Source organism: Corvus kubaryi, unplaced genomic scaffold (assembly GCF_017639235.1).
Source record: "Corvus kubaryi isolate FWS band 111438036 unplaced genomic scaffold, C.kubaryi_AGA036_p1.0 37354, whole genome shotgun sequence".
NCBI classification, from domain to species: domain Eukaryota; kingdom Metazoa; phylum Chordata; class Aves; order Passeriformes; family Corvidae; genus Corvus; species Corvus kubaryi.
The window spans coordinates 3,825,817-3,850,056 of NW_024581116.1; the positions used below are offsets into that span (position 1 = coordinate 3,825,817).

The 24,240-nt window shown below is 42.6% G+C and overlaps 1 protein-coding gene and 1 long non-coding RNA gene across 8 annotated transcripts in view; one reads left to right on the forward strand and one right to left on the reverse strand.

Annotated features, from left to right (window-relative positions):
• The window catches only part of LOC121666845, a 16,182-nt gene extending 15,378 nt beyond the window's left edge, over positions 1–804 (forward strand). The window contains exon 3 of the long non-coding RNA XR_006016815.1: positions 581–804. This is a non-coding gene — a long non-coding RNA (uncharacterized LOC121666845). The remainder of the gene's footprint in view (positions 1–580) is intronic.
• LOC121666843 (24-hydroxycholesterol 7-alpha-hydroxylase) overlaps positions 1–24,101 on the reverse strand; it is a 26,424-nt gene extending 2,323 nt beyond the window's left edge. Inside the window, exons 1-14 of one of the 7 annotated variants that reach the window (XM_042032820.1) lie at positions 24,014–24,101; positions 22,476–22,652; positions 21,707–21,797; positions 20,408–20,487; positions 19,980–20,090; positions 13,429–13,564; positions 12,464–12,638; positions 10,692–10,841; positions 9,747–9,840; positions 8,169–8,267; positions 6,209–6,299; positions 5,035–5,168; positions 4,124–4,219; positions 2,181–2,269 (exon numbers count right to left, since the gene is read on the reverse strand). In XM_042032820.1, coding sequence (XP_041888754.1) covers positions 2,181–2,269; positions 4,124–4,219; positions 5,035–5,168; positions 6,209–6,299; positions 8,169–8,267; positions 9,747–9,840; positions 10,692–10,841; positions 12,464–12,638; positions 13,429–13,564; positions 19,980–20,090; positions 20,408–20,487; positions 21,707–21,758 — 1,307 coding nt within the window. In that variant the 5' untranslated portion in view covers positions 21,759–21,797; positions 22,476–22,652; positions 24,014–24,101. The other 6 variants (XM_042032818.1, XM_042032819.1, XM_042032817.1 and 3 more) reach the window with 6 other exon arrangements.
• Between the last annotated feature and the right edge of the window lie 139 nt (positions 24,102–24,240).

The following is a 24,240-nucleotide window of genomic DNA, read 5'->3' on the forward strand; positions in this document are numbered from 1 at the left end:
TTACACCTAAGTCTTAAATACTCAGTTAAAATAGTAATATTACCTTGCTCTTCTACAGAGAAATGCTGGAAAACCTCGATAAAATAGCTATGGGGGAATTCACAGGGGAGGAGGCTACATGACTGCATATGGAGTTGGCCTGGCAGGTGTGAAGGGAAGCTAAAAAGCCTCACAGACCCGGGGTAACTCATGCAGAGCCACCAGGATCTGCACATGGAGCTGCCCTGGGCTCTGGAGTGGGAAGATGTTTGTTTGTTTTAGCGCAGCTTCAGACCCAAATTATCCCTGTGACTTCACACTGGAATTGCCTTGAGCTTTTGGTGGCCTTGGCTCGGGGGAATGCATAACAGAGGTATTTTGATGGCTATTAGCCCAGCTCAGGTGGGATGCAGCCCAAGCTCCAAGCCTGCAGCACCATGCAAGGGTGGGTCCTTCCAGTACCAGCCCTGTTTGCACAGCAGGGCCCTGGACCCCAGTGCTTGAGGGGACAACAGAGCTGTTCAAGACAAGCACAGTCACACAGGTAATAACCACCTGGTTTTACCAAAGTAGTCAAACTGACATCAAATTTTTCTTTTAGGTAAAAACTATGGCACAGAAATGGATTTTTGGGAGCTCTTCCCACATCAGTTTGCTAGACTATGGGGCAGGTAAGTTATTTGCTAGCTTTCAGTTTGATTAAATTAGCTTTTAATTTTCTGATGCACTCTTGAAATGGAGAAATTAAATGCTTCACACATTTCATTTATAAACCTCAATACTGAAATAAATAAAAATGCATCTTAAACTTGAAATATCATTGTTTCATTCACTCGTATGAAGGAAATCTGCAACCTGGAATCCTTGATACAACCCTTGATTTAATTTCCTTCTTTTTCAAGCCCATCACATTATTCTTTTACAATTATTGCTGAAAAACCTGAAGGTGTGTTACCATGTGGCCTGCCAAAGGGTCTGAAAGGGCTTTTTAGTTTCTCAGCAAGAAGAAGATTCTCCATCTGTTGTCTATCTGGAAATCTTACACTTTTCTTTCTAACCAAAAACTTATTTTAAAGATGTTATCAGAGTCCAGAGAACAGCCTGAACAAAGATATAGGTCAGGATATATAAACAAGCAGCTTTCAGAAACACTGTTTTGCAGCTTTCCCTGTACCTGCAGATGCCTCTTGCGAATTTTGCTGTTGCCCTTGCTGGGAATGAGGCTGTGCTCAGATTTAGCTCAGGAATGTGGTACAAGCCACCAAGGTACAGCAGTGAGTGAGCACTTCCCTCTGGCAAACCTAAATGGTGAATGTGGTTTTATTCATTTTGTTCATGTCTTTAATGCCTTCATGACGTTTATCTGGCACTCGCGTCTAGCCTGCCATGGGGTGCAGATTCCAGAATGCAGATCCTCTGCAACACCCTCCAGGTTCCTTGCTCCACATGGAACTTGAGATAAAATGACTGGTCCTAAGGATTTTTGGTCACTTCTGTCTCAGAGAGCAGGTTTTGAAGGCAGAGGGTTGAGCATAGAGATGTTTGAACACAGGAATGAGGAGCAGCTGGCTCCCTGGGACTTGTTCCAGGAAGAGGGACAGCAGAGAAAACAGCAGAAGGAATGCAGGAAGTACCAAGGCTGGTGGCACTGCTGGAGGAGTGAAGTGAGACAGGATCTGCAATTTAAGCCATTATACAATTCTGTGTGCCCTAATGCAAAGACAAGATTCAAACAGAGAGGAGCCAGTAAGACACCTGAAGATCAGCAGAGATGTCAGTGGCATCGCAGAGGATGGAAAGAGAGTCTCAGACCAGAGAAATGTTCTGTAGGTTTGTTTAGAACTGGTTTAAGGCAACCTAAATAACTGTGTCTGTAAAATGGTGTAAGTGGAGCAACTCTCCCTTGAAGAAAAGACACCTCAGCAGGGGCAGAGCCAGGCTGACTTTCCTCCCTGGGTGGGGGGCAATATCCCTTGATAAACTGGTCTCAGATTCTGCCTGCTCATTGTGACTTAACCTGTCTTTTCCAGGAATGAAACCACTTTCAGATCAGTTTAAACAAGGTGCAGATGATGCTGAACATTAGGAGACTGACAAAGAGCAAAGAAAACCCTTTATCTCCAACTGTAAGAGAAGCCCAGTTCAAGAGAGTTGTTCTCTGCAGGGTTTGGGAATAAATAAACCCCAGCTGTTTCACTGACCTTCCTGGACACTGATGCTTCCCTCCTCCAAATGCCACAAAGCTGTCCAAGAAAGCATTCTTCTCTAAATTTGCCTCTTTCCAACGATCCTGTGGGAAGAAACTTTTTTTTTCCAAATCAGCCTTATATAAATAAAGCTTAACTTTATTTCTCCAGGCTAAAAATGACCTTGGACAGCTAATCCTCAATACAAAGTTGCACTAATGCCATTTTTTTTGCATTCAACCTGTTAGTATTAGAGTCTGGATCCAAAAGTCAACACCGAATCAGGGAAAGAAATGAAGGTCCCATTTGAAACACATTTAAGTGCCTTAAAATGCTGGCAAGGTTTTCAAAATTACCCCTAAAGCAGTTTTCCTATACCTCCCCATTTCCTAAATCCTGCATCTTGAGCTATTAAAATGCACCCTTCTCTTTATATATACAAATGCAAATCAACCAGTACTGAGGGCAGCCTCAGCCACAAAATTGTGTCATGACACACAAATAACTCACGCACATCTTGCACAAAAAAAATTTCTAAGACGCTCTGCACAGACAAATGCAAAGTCTATGAGCTTTAACTGGTGTAAGCCAGTGTGTGAGAAAACGAACGATTCTCAACAAAAAACAGCTTGTCTGTACCCAAAGGGATCCCTGCTCCATCCTAAGTTGCTTTGAGAGGAAAGGAACAACACAAGGAACAAGGCAATATGGGCTGAAGTTTTGGTGGGTGACACTGAGAGAAGCAAATCTCATGACTGCTGGCTGACAAACTGTACCAGCCTCCACAAACTCAGTGCTACTCTGCCAAGTAACACCCTGTCAAGCTTCTGGTGGTGAACTCCTCTGATGAAGCTGTCCCAGAGAAGACATAATCTTGCATTTATCTATTTTAGGGATTTTTTTTTCAGCTAGGGCTGTTCAGAGCTTTCTGAGGAGGAAACCTGTCAGCATCAAAATCCAATAAAGAAAGAAAAAAACCTCAGTGGTGATGAAGCGAGGTCATACATTTGGAATGACAGTGTCTAAGGGGTTCTCACCTATTCATCTTGAAAAATGGGTGAGTTTCTAAAAAAACAAGCTAACTTGCTCTTTAGAAATAAAGTTACTAAAAAAATAAGCTGCTGCATCAGAGTTTCAGCTTCAGATTTCAAAGAAGCAGGAATTGTTAAAAGGGATTTCAAATCGGGAAGAGTTTGCTAGAAGGGAAGTTTTGTTTAAATTACTCCTTGATGTATTTCTATAAAAAAGACAAACTGTTCTATATTGGATGGTGCTAAAAAGAGCAGTTACAAGCCTGCCCACACAGCCACCTGCAGTGGAATAATAAAGAAACTAGATTAACTACTGAATTAGCAGAGATAATACCTACCAGAAATCATCCGACAGGGAGAGTACTTGGAATCACAGAATTTGTTAGGTTGGAAAAGACCTTTAAGATCATCAAGTCCAACATTAACCCAGCACTGCCAATCCACCACTAAACCACATCCCCAACTGCCACACCTTCACGTCTTCTAAACCTCTCCAGGCATGGTGACTCCACGACCTCCCTGGGCAGCCTGTTCCAATGCCTGAGCTCTTTCAGTGAAGAAATTTTTCCTAATATCCCATCTAAACCTCCCCTGGCACAATTTGAGGCTGGTTCCTCTCATCCTACCAGTTGTTACTTGGGAGAAAAGACTGACCCCCATCTGGATGCAGTCTCCTTTCAGGGAGTTGTAGAGAGTGATAAAGTCAGGATCAAAGTGATACAAAGTAGTACCATATTACCTGGAACATGTGACTGAATTTAAAAGTCTTGTTTATTCCTACAGGCATTTCCTGTATGTGCACCTGTTCTCTGTATTCAAGGCCATTCTCCAGCCAAATTTAAGCAAGTTTGTCGATGTGCTTTTATTGTAAAATAAGTGAAGGGGAGAAAAGACAACAAAATATCCACACTAAGAGTGACAACTTACAGGTTTGAACATTTCTGGGTCAGGAAAATATTTTGGATTCCGGTGCAACCAATATGGTGACAACATCAGCATGTCACCTGCAGGGATGGTGAAATTCTGAAAAGGAGAAAAATCTCTAAGAAAAGAGCTAAATGGGTTAAACTCACAAAACAGTCCCTCCTTGGTACTTCCATCAGCAGAAGGTCCTAAGAGAAGACAAGTAAAGGTGATTACAGCCAAGGTGGCCATATTACACGTTTGAGGTTTCTTCTTGCTATTTTTTTCCATAAAACCTACACAGCAGGGAAGGTGGAAAGATTAGTTATGTTCTAATTTGGTTTTTTAGGTATCAAAAGATCAGAAACATGATTTCTGTCTTTCCTGCTTCTTAATTTACCATGTGAGCTGGTTTTTTTTCCTAAATATTTTGTTAAACACTTCCTTCAATGCAAAGAAATGCAAAGAAAGCCTTCTATGATAGTAGACATTAGTAATTTTATCAGTAATCTTAAATAGTCATGAGCACTGATTCCTTAAGAGTGTGAGTTTTTTCCTCAACATTTCTTTGTCAGATTCCTGAATGCTGACACCTCCCTTCTGAGCGGTAGTTGAAGGAGTCTTAATCAGTTACTAAAATGTGGTCTCTTCTACCATACTTGTTGTGTCTGATTCCTATTTTACATACCATCAGTATCTCTAGTTCAATTCAATTCAATCTAAAATCAATTCAAAATTGAAGGCAAGACTGTGAGCCAGAGAATCCAAACCACTCATAAATCAATGATGATGAATAAATCTATTAAAAAGAATATATAGGTGAAGCTGTGGAATATCTCTCCCACTATAATTTTATCCAGATCTGTTGGGAGGACCCTTTCCAGACAAATCACACAGCATGCTTGAGGGGAAAAAAACCCACAACCAAACCTCACCTTAATTCTAATTGGGTTTATGACTTTCTTGGTGATTGCACCTGGAGACCTCAGCCGTATGGCTTCCAAAGTGCACCATTTAATGAAAGGGATCTTCTTCAGGTCCTCCTCAGAGACTTCCAGTTTATCTTTACCTGTTATGGCATGAGAAAGAAGACTCCATGTAAAAATTAGATTTCGTACTTGTTTTGATACAGGCTGACATTTCTTGCCTTAGAACTGTGGGTGAAGTACTTCAAGACTTCAAGGCATTGTTTACACCCAAAAATTGTCTTTATATTTCAAAGTAAATAAATTGACCTGAATCAGTAAAATTTAAGAAAAGCCACTGAAGATAATTCAATAACTCTAAGGAAGGTGTAGATATGGTGTTGGCCAGAAGGGGCCAAAGTCATGTTGGAAGTTAAAAGTCTTGAGAGTTTTTCTGTGCTTTCATAGGACACTGCATGGAAATCTCACGGACTGTAGGCACCAAGACAAGAAGCCATGGCTGAGCTCTCGGGCTCTGTTAACATTAGCAAATGAAACAGTGCCAGGAGAAAGGCTTAAGCTCTGCTTCATTATTTACTTTATTGGTTAATTACTGACATATTTCTTGATACAGTTTTGACCCATGTCAACAAAGAGTCTTCCATGAAAGTTTAACCTGTGGTTCAGGGGACTGCATATGGGAACGACTACTCCCACTAGATGACTGCTTTTTGAGGGAAAGAGATTAGTTATGGGGGGTGAAGCATGCTGGAAAAAATTGCCTCTGATGACAGAAAAGAGAACAGTTCCTGGCCTGTTTTTTCCATGAATAGTTGTAACTCTGGTGAACAGCACACAGTGAAAAGCACCTGAACTGAAAGACCTCATCTGACCTTATTGTAGGTGCCTGGAAAAAGCACAAGACTGGGTAAATACAAATCTAAGTTTAAATGATAGGAATGAAGAAACAAACATGTACTGTTCCTTTCTTACCTTCTTTCTGCTAACATCAAAGGTGATTTTGCTTAAAAATACATCTTGAGCATATCCTGAGTAAAGACGTAAGAGCTGGACTCTATGTTATCAGTAGCACCCTTAGCAAGAACACTCACTGTTCCCAGCCACTGACCAAGTGTGCCCTGTGCTGGGCCAACACAGGATAAATAATTTCCAGCTTCCAGAAGGACTCAATCAGATTTATTACCTGCTTTACCAAAAACAGAAGCCAAGTCTTCCATGACTTTCTTGTAAATGGTAGGATTAGAGAGTATGAAAGCAAGGGTCCAAAATGCAACCTAAACAGAGATGGAAATCCTTGAATTTAGGGATATGGAACAGAATGACGATATCTTTTTTGCAAATCACAGAGGCAGGTAAAAACATTTGCACTTTTTTTTGTATGTGCCTGTTGCAGTTGGGATGCACAGGGAGCTGTGCTTCCTGGGTAAATCCATATCTAAGGGCTCAGCTCCTGGGAGATTATGTCTAGTCATCTGCTATGTACTTATCTTTAGTGAACATTATATAGCTTTAGCCTTGAGCTTTGAAACACAGAATCCTTTATTTTCAAATAACTAGGTGTTAAATTTACTACTAAATCATTGTGCATGATTAGTTTTAGCTGCAGGAATGAAAAAAATTAATCCATACTAGTATTAGGAGAAATGAGGCTAAATAATTTGCAGGGCATTGTCATAGTGAGTCACACTAAAATGGGCAGGAAAAGTTTTAATTAACAGCAAAACAAGGAGTAATATATCCCCTTTAGAAATAATTTGCTAACTGATTATGCAATGAAGTTGAAAATCAAGAAATTTAGGAAAGGAGAAAATCCTCTTAAGTAGGATGAAACCAGAAGGACTGGCAGCAGTGCCAGGAGTCTCTCTCCTTGCTGAGCTAGCAGGAGGTGCAGCCTGCACACAGATCTGGTCATGGGCCATCTGCGCTGGTGAGGGATGAAACTCTGACTGTTATTTCCCAAACAGACCGACATGGATGCAGCCCTCCTTCTGCAAAACAAATCTGGTAGCTTAGCTTTCCTGTACAGCACTTGGACACTGTGGCTTCAGTCCATGAGCTAAGAAGGGATAACTGAATTGTTTCAGATAAAAGGGTTTAAAGTGCTTGTAAAAAATGCCCTTGGAAGGTGAAATGCCTTTTCTTTCGTCATTCCATTCCCCAGAACAGTGGTTGTGACTATTCTGAGAAACAGAAAAATATCTGTATGTCTATTTACAGCTGAATATTACAGAAGTAAGTGTTGTGGAAGGAATGTCAGTTATCCTGATAACAGACAGCAGGCTATGCCTCCCACTTATGCCAACACGTGAATCCACAGAAACCTCACTGAAATGGATGAATTTCCCTTAGGCTAAACTGCAGTTATATCCAATCTCCAAAAAACATAGATATATCTGTTAGGGGGACATACAAAAATAACTCACTATCATGTTTTTCTAAATCACATCTGTAATGGACATAACTGTGCTGGAAAGAGCTTAGTAGTCATGGTAAATAAAGGATGTTTTTGCTGCTATGGATTTTTCATCTGAGAAATTCCTATAAATGTCTTGGGTCAGCCTAAGCTGTGTTAGATATATTGGGCTTGTTAGCATATTTATATCAGTATCATTAATCCAGCAAATCCTTTTCTAACATGGACAAAACTTAATGGCTCTAGAATCAAACTATTCTTTTCTTCCACTGGCATTTGTACAGCAGATCCCCAAAAATGAAAGAGACAAATTCACTCAAGGATTTACACATGGATGAAGTTACTCTATATTATGCTTTTGATATTCTTTACAATTGGTAGCACCAGGGTATCTGAAATAGTCTTTTCTATAATACAGCCACAGTGCTTCAAAACAGAGTTAAATGCTCTTCACAGCTTAAGACTGTGATCTTAATAGCTGTGAGGCTTATGTTCCTGAAATGTTATGATAGGGGACAACATCATTTAGGAAAAATAAAAGAAGAGCTTTTCTTGTCATTGCTTCTGTGACATTGCAGCCTGGGTATATTTGTAGTGATGCATGTGGGCGTGATAATCCCTTCTTTGGAATCCATGCAGTGTGTGTGTGACCTCTGTTTCAAAGCCTTTCCTTCCCAAATACAGGTTTTGGGACTGGAGAAAGAGGTGTTTCTGCAGCTGATGTACTTACGGGGACAGCATTTGCTTGGGCAGCCCAGAGCATCAGGAGACCATAATTGGGAGCTAGATGTTTTCCTTGCAAATTATCCAGGAGATGTTGTAGAAGTGTCTGTTAAAAATAAAAGATAATCATCTGTATTTCCAAAAATATATTAAAATGTAGTTTGGGGTGGGGCTTACTAGAACTCAAGGACTAATTTCTCAAAGAGAAGTAATGTTAGTTATGGCTTTTTTGGAAGGCACAATGTAGAAATGACAACCATTAAGAGAAAATGAGACTAATTCACATAGGCAGAGGACCAGGAGAACTCAGGGCACCACATGAATCCCTCCTGAATACTTTCACTGCTCTCCATTTCCTTAAAATTTTATGGGATTGGGTTCCCTCACTCCCCATTGTTGCTCATACGTGGAAGAAAGAAAAAAAAGAAATCTCTGTTCTAATCCCTGCTCTACACCTCTGCTTTAAAGAACCTGAAAAGGGGAATGAGCCACTTGAATGAAAATGGAAATGAAGAAAATGTTCTCTGTTCATGCCAAAAGGGTGCTTGTTATTAAGAGATGGTCTAATACATCAGCAAACTCCCTAGTTTCAGGCACTTTGTTGGTGACCTAAGCAGTGACTTCAGTGGGTTGATATTCTTTGAAACTATAGCAACAGTGTAATGTTCTAGGATCAGCTTTTGTTTATAGTATGTCCTTAAATGCAGCGCAACCATGCACTTGAGGCAAAGTTTCCTGCCTACTTTTCAGAGAGGAAAAGGGCAACCTTGAATAAAAAATGGCTGATCTTTTTCCCAAATGCCCACTTAATCTAAGACACCGAGTTTCTGCCTCCTACTTCCCGCACCTTCTTACCTCCCACCAGCTCCTCTCCAGCCTCCTCTTTCTTTCTGCAAATCTGGTTTATTTTATTAAAGAAATTGTGGTATGTAAAGCTTTTAAAGTCTAAATAAAACCTGGTTTTTTTAGTGATCTGTTCTACAACCATTCGGTAGATCAGAATTCCCAGGCCAGTCTGCCGTCACGTTTGTCAGCCCTATCGGCAGAATTCCTGCCAGAGCTGAGGAGAATAACCAGGGTAACAACTTATCTCAGCTTTGACACAATCAATATTTAGGGTACTTGGCTCCCAATCCAGAAATCTGCTATTTTCTACCAGTCTGGCTGTTGAAGGATCTGCTCACTCTACACCAGGGTTTATAAATAGCACATGTAAGGTTTTGAAGTTTCACAGCATGCTGCCCTCAGAGAAACAACTGAAGGGTCTTTCACCTCTTTCAACTGCTCACTGCAGTGTGATACTGGAGGCTGGGGATGGGTCACAGCTCTGAACCCTTGCCTTAAAATTCCCCAGGGAAAGATGTTAATTCTCAGAATTGCTTGAAATAAACTAAATGGAGGAACAGGAGTCAAAGTTATGGGTCTGTCCTACTGCAGGTGACAGCAATACTGGAACATTTCGGTATAGCTATAAAAGCTGACATATTTGACTTATTTCTTCCAGTACTGAAGTAATTCCTGCCCTCCATCACTTCAGTCAGAATATGCAACAAAGTCATCTCATTTCTTAGCCTCAGATGTTTACCTTGGATGCAGTCTCTGAAGGGTTGGTCCTTTCAGCATCCAACACTACTTTCTCAAATAATTTTAGAAGCCATTTTTTGGATTTTGACCAGTTCCTGTAAAGAAAAGCAACAAACAAGAAGTACTTAACGGAGGCAGCACAAACCAACATTTCCTTTTCCATGAGAAGCACTCCCTGGGTCGTTTTCCAAAAGCCCCTGGACAGCAGTCAGTTGATGAACAGCCAAGTGTCAGTCTGACTGACAGAAGTGATGACTGGCATGAGGAACAGCACGTCCAAGGCCTTCATCTTGCCCAGACCTCCTCTTGCAGCCATGACCTGGGACTGCAACACTCCTACATTTTCATACCTTTTTATTACAGGTTTTCAGTGTGGATTTGGACAGACTGCTTAGGCCAATCTTTTCAAGAATGATCCTCCTGAAGAAAATCAAGGCCATTTTTAGAGCATCCTCAATTCTTTCTGAAGGTATTTTGAGGTGCTAGAAGTGCGATGATGGCCACAAGAGCACTGACAGGGTCTGGAAGAAACTCCTCAGAGTCTGGTTGTCTCTACCCAAGGTCCATTCTGTGACAGTGCAGCCACATTACTGGGGATTGGTATGCTGGGAAAGAGCAGAGAGACACCTCAGTGGAGGCCCCCTGAGCTTGGGACTCACATTTAGGCTCAGGCCTTTGCCCTTTACCCCATTCTGCTGCTCCCTGACAGGTCCAAGCTGGGCCCTGCTCACATAAGCCACGTTGTTTCTGCTCTATGCCAGGAAAATGCACAAGACAAGGTCAGAACTTTTTTGAAGCATTTAGCTAAAAGCCTGCTTTGCCTAAGGGCACACTATCAATAAAGGCTGGGCATCATCCTCCAGGGAAAATGTCTCCCACAGTTGATACTGCAGCAAGAGAAATGCCTGTAGTGGGTACACCACAACCATCACCTCTGCCCCTTCACCTCAGGAAGCACTCGGGCATCTGAGACGCGTATTCGAAGTCCTCATCATACTTCCGAAAGTGCTCTTCAAACTCCTTGATTTCACTCTGACTGGTTGGGCACACGCCTTTCCCAAACAGGGTGTTCACCACTGCTGGATACATGACATGCCTGCAAGGAAAAGATGCCCGTGACTTAGGGGCCCACAGGATAGCTGTTGCAGCAGTTTTAGACCAGGATGCAGCACATTGGATTGCCAGCACTGGAAGCTGTAGGACTCAAGGGTCACATCAGTATGAAAGGCTGGCACAAGGCTCGCACCTCACCCACACCCTTATTTCAGATTTTAAGCAGAGGCAGGAGATACACAGACCTCAGGCTGGTCTGCGCATGGCTGAACTTCACCAGTTAGGGTTTGGTCACTCGAGCAGGAGCAGAAAGACTCTGGCCACCGAGGTCCCCTTCTCCCCATTGACCACCCCTCTCATTTCAGGTTGACCCCCATGAACCTTCCAGGCATTGCACAAACCCCTCTGGACCAAACATCCTGAAACATCCTTCCTCTGGCTGCAGCTTTCCTGGACAGATGATGTTTTTCTGGTTTCTTTTCATCTCATTCTTTACGTGCTTGCTCCTCTGTTATCCTGCAAACTCTGAGCTCCTTCCTCAGACCCTTTTCCTGTACTCCAAGAAACTCTTGCGCAGCCTTTGCTGTGTCCCAGCTGCTGCTAAATGAGTATTTCAGGGAATAGTGCTCAGTTTTCTATTTTCTGATAATAAGGAAGAGGGGGCCATCTGGTGGCTCTATAGATTTCATTTCGAGGCAGCTAAGTAACAATTACTCAGAATGTCGCATTCCAATACTTTTACTCTGCCTTGTTTAGCAAAGCAGAACAGATCATCTCCTACCATATTTCAAAGCCCCTCTCCCCCACATTTTCCCCCAGTTAATCCAAACTGCAGTAACTGCAGTGAGAGGTGCCAAGTGATTTAACTGCAGTAACAGCTATATCTTACTGTATAATGCAGAACAAGGCAGCAAAAGACAATCTGAATGTGAGGTGTCAGAAACAGGTCCAAACCAAAGGCAGTATCTGCCCCCATCCCCGGGAGTCTTCAAGGCCGGGCTGGATGGGGCTCTGAGCAATGTGCTCTAGTGGAAGGGATGGAATGAGATGATCTTTAAGGTCCCTTCCAACCCAAACCATTCTGTGATTCTGTGAATATTCAACTTGTAATACAGATGGACAGACAAGATGTAGGTGTTGTCCCAGATAATCAGGAAAAAGAAGTTAAAAGCTTTGTTGCTGTCACATGAAACAAATTTTTTTTTTACATGAAGTTCTTGCAGCCAAGTCAGTTGCAGAGGTCTTAGTTAAGCTTCAAGCTAGGCAGACTGCTTAGGCCAATCTTCAAGTTAAGCTTCAAGCTAGGCTTGGCTCAAACATGAAAGGTTTTCAACCTGTTGAAGATCAAGCATTTTGTCTGTTCCTAAGTTCTTTATAAACACATGAAGCTTTTCTCCCATCTTTTGGGAAACAGCGTTTGTTGGAAGATGCTGTGTTTTCTTTTTTTCTTCCAAAAAGGCAATTCAGATGCTTCTCCTAACTGGGAGAAAACCCTTACATGAAACCCTGTCCACTCTGTGAGCCACCTGAAACCATGAGTCTGTGATGAGCATCCTGACAAACCTTTTGTAAGACTTGAGTCCTGAGCTCCAGCTTCTTTACAGAAACATTTCTCTCCCATGTAGGACACCCCTGAATTTGAGATGTGCTGCAAAACTCCCTTACCTTACCAGGTCATTGAGGTCGCCTGTGCCTTCTGTGCCCAGGTGAGCCATGTACTCATGGAGCTCCTTACACAAAGTGCCCGAGAACATGTGCAGATTAGAGGGACTCATTTTCCCCTTCATCATGCTGTAGAGGTTGCCGTGGTTCTGATAAAATGCTTCTGCAGGGACAGACACTAAATACAAAATGAAACAGAAACATTCTGGAAAGTAGATTTTCACTAAAAGACAGAGTGTACATTTTAACACATAACTTTTGACTCTAATTTAAATGCCTTAACCCTCATTCTCCTGAAGTGAAATTCCCTGGAAGCTTCCTTGTAACTATGTAAAGGTTTTGGTAATGCCGCTGTTTCTCCCAGTCTGTGTAACATCTTCCTGCCTCATGAAGCGTCAATGCCAGAATCAACAATCCAGAGATTTCCCCCCAGTGGGATGTAGAGAGATGTGCAGGCGTGCCACAAAACTGAATGAAGTGAAAAATAATTTATCCCAAGAAAATACCAGTTTGTGTCTCCATGCTGTAGTAGTACATGCTCATAAACACTTCATCCTTTTCTAATGACGCTTGGACTACAGGGTAACAACTAACTACTGGTGCAAGCTGATTCTCCAACGAAGTGATAGGACTACCTACTATTACTCTAAACGAGGTACACACAGGTGAGGTGTCCAGCCACAGAAAAGGACCTGATCTCAAGCTGGAGTTGCTTGATGGTAAAAATAATAACAGTCCCTGGATCAGAAACTTCTGATTCCTTGACACTGAATCCAAATCCCTTGGCTGGCTTGCAGAGCTGGATCCTTATGGAGAAATTGAATTTCACCTTCATTTCATAACATGGTCATGGATTTAAATAAACATTTAAAGCATGATCAAAAAGCCAGTGGGTTTTTGGTTGGGACTTAATGTTCCTGGGTAACTAGATTTGGTTTCCTTTAAAAAAAAAAACGGGTCTCAGTTACCTGCATTCTTGACAGCTTGTTGTACTGCCTGTTCAAAATTTAAGTCTTCAGATTTAAAAAATGCTTCAGTTCCTTCTTCCTCAGTCACAAAAGTGAACCGTTTTCCCAGAGCGAATATTGTGAACACAGGTCCATGCTGGAACAAACAAAGATTTCCTGTCACTGCACCGTTAACACATTTTGCAGGAACCCCAGCACGACTTCAGTGCTGCTGAGAGGTCAGGAGGGAGGACCTGGTGATTCCCGCTCTGTGCACACCTTGGCCCAGAACTGCAAAAAGATGAACATGAATCAGACCAAAATTTGCAGACTTACGGACCAGAAGGGAATGTGATATGTGCCTGCCTGACCTCTTGCAGAGTAGAAGAGATTCCTTCTCTTAGATTAACACTTTATATTTGAATCACATTGCAGTTCAAACAATAAAACCTATGTAGATTAGAGAACCCAAGGGATGGATTATCTACTCCATCCCTTGGCTGCCACAGCAAAGTACCAATATCGTAAAAATCCACAATCCTACCTATTTCAGTCTACATTGTTTTAGCAAAAACTCCACCCTCCTGCATATTTTTAATATTTCAGATTCCCTTTCCTTTCCTGTTCTTTCCTTTCCTGTCCTTTCTCCTAATACCAATGATTACTTTCTTGTACAGATGTTGAAAGATTAATATCAAAACACCTAACAAGCTTTGTGCAGAACAGATTGACTGACATTCAGGGAAGGTTTTTGATGCCATAAATCATTCTTTCATCTTCCCTTAATCTAATACCCTAGAAACTATTGAAACTTTCAGCAATAGGCATTAAATTCTGAGTTCCTACATTATTAAAATGATCCCTGATATTTGTATATACTCTAAACTAGAAAACAAATGTGCAGTATCTACTGTCTATTAGATGTAGGCATAAAAAGATCAATCTACCTTGCTCACATTGTTTATGCCATTGACTTTAACCTTTTTTTTTTGCTGTCTGTGTCTGTAGTGTAAATCCTGCTTCATCAAAAGCTCTTTGAAGCCATGGAAAAGATTCCTCTTGGTATCAGCTGAATTTTGATTGTGTCCTTCAACTGCAAATTATTAAAGTAAGAATGAATGTTCAAACTCTCTGGATGATAATAAATAAAACACTGTTTTAATAACAACTGTTCAAGGACAGGCTGGATGAGGCTTTGAGCTCCTGTCCCGTGGAATTTGTCCCTGTCCATGGCAGGAGGTGGAACAAGATGAGCTTTAAGGTCCCTTCCAACACAAACCAATCTGTGGTTCTATGACTCTGTAACAGTTAAATTTCTAAGATTGCTTTTTGATGTCCATGTCCTCATCGTCAGTCTGGATAAAATTCAGTGAATTTGTACTGTTCTTGGTTTTAAATTAGTTTTTAAAATTTTAAAATTAACATTAAAATGTACTTTAACTAATAATTAAAATTAAATTTGAGCTAATAGCAACCTGCAATAATACTTAATTATTCAAATAAGGTTGCACTCAATTAAAGATTGGAACACTTTATTTTAGGTGATTACATGTGACCAAGATGTCTGAGCTCCTATAATACACAATAGAAATCAAGTCTGTGCAGTCAAGGGATCCTAAAAACCAATTTGCCAGACCAGCTCCTGCACACCTGTTTTTGGAGGGAGCTGAACTGCCCTGGGACTCCAGTGACAGCACTGACTACCTGTCCAGTGACCATCTTGGTAACCTGCAAACACCCACACAAACAATCTGGGTTTGAATCTCATCCTACTTCCTGCAATCAATTTAGAATCATTAAAATTAGACCAATACTAAACAAAACTGAAATAAGAAAGCTGCATAGATGGCCTCCTCCAGAACAAGTCAGCTTCACTGAGCAACACAGTGATGGCAGATATTCAAAGACAAATCTTCCAGAAAGCAGAATTTTGTGTCCAAATAAATATGACATTTGATAATACAATGCAAAATTAAACTACTAAAAAAATTTTGAGAATCAAACTAATAAAGACAATTTGCTACTCCCAATAATAAAGACTTTTCCAAACATGCCAGATGCAGGAAGTCTCCCAGTCTGCTACTGAGCCTGGTAAATAATCAAGGTGTAAGGAAACCGTGGGGGGAAGGAATCTGAGTTAGGGATTACATCAGTGTAAGACAAGTCCCACCCTGGAGCCTTTCACTGAGAGTGATGGACTGAGATCTTGTTTTGAAGGAAGAATGGAGTGGAATAGACTTAAACAAGTTCTGGGTAAAACAGTGATAAATATTTCAATTCAGAACTCTCAAGGAATTAAAATAAGAAGTTACAGAACTCCCTACTGTGATCTGCTAAATCATCCTCAGCAACAGGAGGATGAACAGGCAAGCATGGTGCCAGAAGGACCTGGGAAGCCTCAAAGAGTCATTTTAGTACTCAAAAAATTATAGTAAGCATTATTAAAGATTGAGATTAGTAGTGGATAAATAGGATGTACTATAAAAGAGCCCAATACAGCTTTTAAGGAGACATAAGGTTGTGTAGCATTAGAAGTTTTCCTAATTCATTCCTTGGAAGAAGAACTAAAAGTTTACTCATGATCTGGAGTAATTTGAGAGTCTAAACAATGAGAAGACCCAGAAATATCACAGAAGAAGGCTCAGAATAATGATACTCTGAAACTACTCCAAGATCTATTATGCAAGTGCTAATAAATGGCTTTAAACTGAAAGCAAGTAGGTTTGCATTAGATATTAGGGAGAAGTTCTCTACTGTGAGAATGATGAGGCCCTGGCACAGGTTCCCCAGAGAAGTTGTGTATGCTCCATCCCTGGAATTGTTCAAGACCAGGTTGGATGGGGCTCTCAGAAACCTGGTCTAGTGGAAGGTGTCCCTGTCATGGCACAGGGGTTGGAATGAGATGATCTTTAAAGTTTCTTCCACACCAAACCATTCTATGATAATTAATCTGGAGCTCTTATCTTGCTAGGAAAGGAGAGGGAAAAGGACAACAAACTTCTTAACCCATCCTGTGCCTGCATCTTCAATTTGTGTTTCTACCCATTCTATCTCAGCAGGATATTCTGAGCTAGTCAAAGAGATGCACAATATGCATGAATATTTCAATAAAAGGGGATTAAGCTTTTAAGAAGACCTCACAACATACAGAGACACAGAAAGCAAAATAAAAATCCTCTTAGGATTTACTGCTTTCACTCATGAAAGCTAATTTTTTCAAAGATTGGGAAACACTTCAGTGCTACGGTGAGAGGCAGATTTGAGCCTAAGGAAAGTAACACCCCAGAGAAACAAAAACTTCAGAAGGACGTTCTCCAAAATCCCAAAGGAAATCAGGGAAACAGCCATTTTCCCCAGGGACACTGACAGGGAGCAACCACTCTCAGCTGAGATAGCTGCAGTTGTACCACAAGTCCTGCCGGGAGCTGGGAGCACTGGGTGGGTTTCCTCTCCCTTGACTGCAGACACACACACAGGGTCAATGCCGTGTTCCCTCTCTAGCTCAGGGACTGCAGCATTTTGGTCTTCTATGCCTGGGACCAGTCACAGACCTTTAGTAACTCGGCTGTGGACACTGACTATGGAAATGCTCCACCAGAAGCCTTCTCCAGCCTGTTCAGCTCCACACATCCCTTCCAGTATAACCCAGTGAGCCATCCCTCGCCCAGCTGCACACACAGTAAGGCCGGGAGTCCTGGGACACGGCCCCTTATCCCAAATCAACACTCTCTGAGAGGGATGGACGGATCCCACAGATCCCTACAACAGTGCAGAACAATCTCGTGGGTTTAACTAACTTCTCCTGTTTGCTTAATTAGCAAACTGATGAGAAGAATTTGAAATTCGCTACTAACTCTTACCATGTTTGCCAGGCAAAGTGGGGAGCCACATCCTTTGAACCCCTCAGTAAGCAGCTCTCCCTGTATTTTATGCTGCATGGTGGCTCTGGTTATTCCCCCTGCCCATCCCAGACTGCCTGCAAAACTTCTTTCACCAGGCAGCTTTAGGAGGAAGAGGTGGTATCTTTTATTAGACCAGAGATTAAATATTTTATTAGAGCAGGGAACTTTCTTTTCTTAGTCCCAGTGATGACACAAGGGGGAAAGGAGACAATTCTTCCAGCCCACGTGTTCTTCCGTAGGAGGAAAATAGAAGCAGCAAACTCCAAGGAAAGGGCAGGTTGGAAGTAGTGGAACTTTACTGTGTTACTCCAGAACTTGAGAGAAAAAGCAGTGAAGGATAGACAAAAAAGGAATTAAGAAAGAAAGCAATTAAGAAAGAAATAAATTAAGAAAGAGATGAGTGTCACTTTGACAGTCTGAAGGATTAATCCAGGAGAGGAATTTTCTCATTTTAAGAATCTCCCCTGAAGGTAATGACCCTACAGCGATTAAGAGGTTTCACACTGCCTAAAGCCTGTTTCTGCAATACCTTTTACAAGGGCAGCTTGCTCATACTAAGGACACTTAACCCTATTCTGGTGGTATTAAGGAGCCTGGAATTATTGCAGATGTATTTTGCAAGCCCTGTAGTGCCTGTTAATGACCCCTTTGGCAGCAGCACGTGTTTTGTTTGGCTGTACTCTGCAGCAGTGCCTACTCTTTTAAAAGGGAGCAGGCAGGAAAAGGCTTATTTTTCCTGGCCTCAGCTCAGCGTGCCAGTGTGGCAGGTGGGAAAGGAGGGAGACCTTCAGTGCCTGAGGGGAGTTTAAGGAGAGTGGCCCTCCTCAGGGACAGGGAGACTGTCAGGTGATGGTGCTGCAGGCAGCCAGTCAACCTGGGAGGGAGGGAGGGATGGATGGAGACATCCCTCTTGGCCCAGGGGGACCACAGGGAGAGGTCACAAGTCACAAGGATGCTGAGCTGCTGGACCAGAAGTCAAAGTAAAGGTCCTAACAGCAAACCCACAGTAAAGGGAGAGATGTAAGAAAGCCTTCTCTTCGAGTTTTTTCCCCATTGAAAATGTTTCTTGTTTTAGCTTCCGACCCAACAAAACCAGAGGTTTATAAAGTCCTTCAGGAGCTTCTGGTGTGTGCAGATGTGTCAGCAGCTGTCACAGCATCAACCTGGAGTCTACATGGTCTCCAGGCAAATGAACACCAAAATTAATTAATCCAGAGCCACTGAGTATGCATTTGTACCCCAATACAAGTATGTAAATGCTTTGCTCATTCCATCTGTGTATCAATGCCAAAAAAGGACTCTTCTGCCAGGTTTGTTTTAAAATTACCTCCAAGAATTTTCTTAAAAGTTTCTTGGGGAAAAAAGGCAACTAAAGTCATGGTGAAATAGCTGTCCCCAAAAACAGACTGCACTGTAAAGGACAGTTTGTCAGGGTGCTTTAATCTGGCTGCCATCAGGGTGTGTTTACAGTAGACAAGGAGGTTCCCTAACAGCCTAATATCAGAAGAGTCAAAGAAATATTATGACTGGATTTTTTAAGTGAGGCTTGGCCAGTTTATTTTATGGATTATGTAGCACGGTTTCTGAAATAGTAGAAGAATTGGCAGAAATGAGTTTTCTTCCAGTCCTACATTTCAGATCTAAGATGAATGAACAAATAACCGATGTTGGTATGCACAGATGAAAGATACAGGAAAGACATAGTAATATAAAATTAAAACTGGCCTGTCAAGCACAGAGAAGCCAAGAAACTCCAGATTATACCTACGAACTTACACTATGATGCACCCTATGTGCTTTAATACAAGGTTGACAGCTCTTCTTGTTCTCAAAGATCAGATTTAATCCTCTGCTTTAACACCATGAGTTTATAACAATACAAAAATAAATACAAATATGAAATCTAGCACTGCAAAATGAGCAAACTTTAAATGTCCAGTATTTATCGATGTAGAGTTATTTTCAAGTTTCAGGATGTTACAATGGTTTCATTTTTAGTAAGTTTTTGCAAGTGGTGGGCTGTGTGATCCTTCAGTATGGAACACTCAAGGCTGACTACATTGTAGTAGCAGGTGATACAATCCCTGAATGAAAAGTGGGAAACTGGGGTTTATGTCAGTTATTATTAGCTGTCTAGAAATCAGGCATCTTACCTAAATTAGTAATTTGATCTTTTTCTATCCAACAGACACAGAAAAATAATTTTAAGTCCAGGGGGTAAATCTCGACCCTCATGTTTGGTTAAGTTTCTTTAGGATGGAAAACCTTGCCTGCCAAACATGTTTGTGTCTCTCTTGAATGCTGAGGGACACCAGCTGGTACTCAAAAATCTCACCTAACTTCAGGCACGCAAATAAGTAGCTTCCTGGTCCCAGCACTTGGCACAGAGCTTTCCACATTATCTGAAACCAAGATTAACATACAGCAGCCAGACTGTAAAGGCAAAACGGCAGAGGATGATCACAGCACAGAGATCGTGCCTGGATCAGATCCACAGCTCAGCAAAGCTGGTGGTACTAAGCCGATTCTTCACCACTTAAATGCTCCTGACGTTATAAAACGTGACAGGAAAGGGCAAAACTGAACGCAGAAGTTTCTGGTTGCCTTCTCCCTTTCAGGCAGCCACCCTGAGCACACACCCACGAGCAGGCACGCCAGCACACGCATTACCTTGTTTCTGGCTTGCTCTATAAATTCCAGAGGAGCTTTCCCGAACTGAAACGCAGCTCCAAACCAAGGGATCCAGCTCCTGATACAAGGAGGGGAGCTCGGGTTTCTCAGCTGAAAGAAAAGAGCCTTGACAATGAGGAGTCCCAGGAGTGCTGCCAAGAGCAGAGCGAGATCCATTTTGCCTCTTCGCCGCCTGTCCCAGCCCCAGCAGCTGCTCCGCCTGCCGCAGCCGCGGCATGGCCGCGCTGGCCGGGCTCCGAGTTCATCAGCAAGGGCCTCTCTGATCGGCCCTGCCAGCCCAGCACTGCCACGGGGACAAGATGTCAAAAGCACTGAGCAGCACAGGGCACAAATCCTTGTTCTGGAAAAGGCAGAGCCAATTCTGCTCTGTTCTGGGATGAGGACCAACTGCTGCTTGCAAAACTTACATGTTGCTGTGCCCAAATCCTTGGACTTTGCAGCAGTTGCTGGAAGGACAGCCAGGCAGCCAGGGACATGGCCAAGGACACTAGCAAAGCAGTGCAGAGCTTTCTTCAGTTAAAAAAAAAAAAGGGGTTTTTTTCAATATTGAGATTACAAAGCAGAGAGCCAGTGATTTGCAGACATTTAGCTTTCAGCAAGTCAGATGGCAAGAAACTTCTGCAGACATCACCTGAAGCAGAAACCTTAAGAAAGGTATCTCTCACCTGTCTGAGATGTGTGTCCAGTGTCTGAGGAGCAGAGAAACACTTCTGAGGTTGAACTGACAATTCAAAACCTGTTGGTCACCTCTATTATATCAGTGCCATGTCAGAAGACAAGGTTTCAGAGAGGTCAGATTAGTTTCTTTGCATGTGTGAAAGTGGCACACCAAAATTACTTATGGAATACATTAAGTATAAAAAAGCCCTAGGAAGTGCTGTCAGAGCCTACCCCCGCACACCCTCAGCAGGTTTGAAGAGAACACAAAACCAGGAAGAGTGGCTGACAGACCAGATGAGTGTGCTGCCACTCAGGGGGACCTCAACAGGCTGGAAAATGGGCAGACAGGGACCTACCTTAAAATCATAGAATAACAGCTTGGAAAGGACCTCAAGGATCACCTGGTCCAGTTTTTTCAGGCCAAAAAAGAAAAAAAAAAAAAAGTGACTTCATGAAGTTCAGCAAAGGGAAGTGCCAAGTTCTGCCCCTGGGTAGGAACAACACCATGCACCAGTACAGGCTGAGGGAGCACCTAGGTGGACAGGAACTTTGCAGATGTGGGGTACTGGTGGACACCACGTTGAACATGAGTCAGAGATGTACCTCTGCATTCAAGAGCACCCGGGGCTGCATCAGGGAAATGCTGCCAGCAGACTGAGGGAGGTGATCCTCTGCCAAGAGTGAAAAAGGGGCTGGAGCATCTATCATTTGAGGAGAGGGTGAGGGAGCTGGGACAGCTCAATCTGGAGAAGAGAAGGCTCAGGGAGATCTTCTCCTCTTGCAGACCTGAAGGGAAAGTGTGAAGAGGATGGAGCCAGGTTCTTTTAGGGGTGCCCAGTGAAAGAGCAAGAGGCACTGGGTGTAAACAAATACAGATACAAATACAGTTTAACCACCTTCCTATATAGGAATAGGTGCACTAACAGGAACCTGTGCAGGCAGGCAGTACAGTAAAAGTAGCACAGCAGAAATACACCTGGTAGTAGGAGGTTAAGAGCTGTGAAAAACAGGTGTATGTCCTTCATTAAACAGTCATGCTGAAATACCTTGGGATGTTACATGTTGGTCATAGGTGCAGAAGAACAAGCCCACATACATCAACTGTAACGAATAGGGTGTTGATCCCCATTTTGCAAACTGTCTGGAACAAACAGATAAATCACTGTTAACCATCATATTACTACACTTCTGTGTTTAGCTACCACAGCTCTTTATACATTTATTTCCTGGTTTTATTTTATCCATTAAATTATTTCTCTTCCTATAAAGGGGTAAAGTGATAAGAGAGCTAAAGACCCTGTAATATTGGAGTATATTTTCATTATATGCATGGTATATTTTCATTAACTCACTGAGGAGTGAGTTTAAAGTGATCTATGTATACAGGTAAGACAAGCTTTCAAGCCTCTGTGAAGACATTCATTAAAGGCTTTTGTGTTTGTTTTGGCCTATTTTTTGTTTGGTTTTGTTTAGCTTGTGCTTTTAGGGTGTGATTTGGTGAAGGACATGTGATGCAAGGCATTGTTATGAGGAGGACACAACCACTACAATGGTGGAACAGTCACTGCCAAGCTTTCCTCAGGCTGGGTCCTAGTCTTGGGCAGTGGTTAATGGTTAATGGTCTTTCCAAATGAACTAACATGGAAGCACAGGTGAGGGCACTGGGCAGTCTGGCTGCCTTTCTCCAGTCTAGCACACAGCTCTCCCAGACCCCACTGCTCTGCTTCCAGCCCATCTGACATCCATACTCCCTACCTACATATGCAGCCTTTGGTCAAACTGGCTTTGGACAGAAACCAAAAAATTCCATCTCACCAAGAACTGAAATAAATTAATAGTAAGGGTCCTCTCTGCTGGTGCTGTCTCCCTCAGGATCTTGGGATATAGGAACTCCAGGTGTTTGATGGATCTCCATGAGTACTGGACTTTCTCCACACATCACAGAGCTGTCCGTGCAAGCATCCACCTCTAGTCAGGCTCATTTCAAAGATCCTGTGGAAAGAGAAAATTTCTCTTCACTGCTATTCCCCCAATCATCTGGTTTAAAAAAGAACCTCTTTCTTCAGGCTAAAAATGACCTTCCACAGGCTGCTGCAATGCTATGGGGTTTATTTTAAGGAGGGATCTAGTTGTTGTTTTCCACTCCCTAAAGCATGGTCATAGAGAAAACAGAATGAGACTGTACCCAGAGGTGTACAGCTAAAGGATGATTGTGAAACCCTCATCCTGGGAGGTTTTCAGGAGACGAAACAAGACCTTGGGCAACCTGATGCAACGCTGAAGCTCTCCCTGCTGTGACAGAGGACTGTAGGATGACTGCAGGTGAACTCTAGAGGTCCATCCTCTCTATGCCACGTTATGAGCTGATGATACACAGGCTGACATAGCGTGGCACAAGCTGACTCAAGCCCACAGAACAGCTGTGCAGAGAGGCACAAAGTGCCACAGCAGGTTGCATGAACTGTCCACAGGCTCTGAACCACTCACACCTTCTGTGCAGCCAGGCACATTTACATTAAATTGCAATATGCCCTCTCCCCATTTTTAACCACAGCTTTGTCAAGAGTTTGTTTTATCACTGCATGAGTTGTAATGAATTTTAACCCCAAGAAGGATCCAATTTAATACCAATTACTGGTGACCAATGAGAGAGATTCATCCAAATTCAACTGAAAATTTCACCTCCAGTGCTCCCTTAATTTGTCTGAATTATTGAGACGGGGGCCACACATCAAAGCTTTAGACAGTCAGACAGGGATGTGGGGAGGTGTTCTGAGATAAGTTTCTGTGACCTAAAAAAACCTCGAATCAGCATGAGGATTACTGACTAATGGCTAATGATTAACATAGGGATTCAGCTGAGCCTTAATGACAAGTGAAAAGCTTCTCTTGAACAGCACACACCTTACCCTTTTTTTTTTTTTCATGATGAGAACTTAAATATATCTATGATAATTTAAGAGAAATTAGGACTGGCACACAACAGGACTTCAGCATTCAGCCAGGAAAAGCTTTAAACTTTTCACTTACGGGACTCTAGGCAGCGATCAGCTTCTGCCAGCCCAGGCTTGCTGGGATCCTTGTTCAAACTGCACTTCTCCGTGCCTAATCCGCAGTCCCAGCTCCGCACGTAGCTGTTGCTAATGCAGCTCTTAATAAACCAGATCGGGATCAATTCATCCCTCCCGGATGCAGCTCCTTGATACGGGAACAGAGTTTGGGGCTCCCCAGGCAGTGCTGCCAATGACAGCACCCCGCAAAGCAAACAGATCCCACGTGTAATCTTGAGCTCTCATTAATGATTACTCTTTTTAACGCAGATAATGGACAAAATTGTGCGTGTGTCTGTGTACCTGCACTGCCGGTTTCCGGGCACAGAGCACCCTTGCTGACAGACTACATTTCCCAGGAGCCTGTTGCGCAGGAGTCTCTTGTGTCACTGCAGAAGGACCTTCCAGCTCCGCAGAGCCACTCGGGGTGCTGCAGTTCCCGGTGCTGGCGCTGGAGAAACATGACCTTCAGCAGCTTGTCTGCTAAACCACCTAGAGCGGATCTGCGCTAGGGCCCGCTCTTGCTGCGG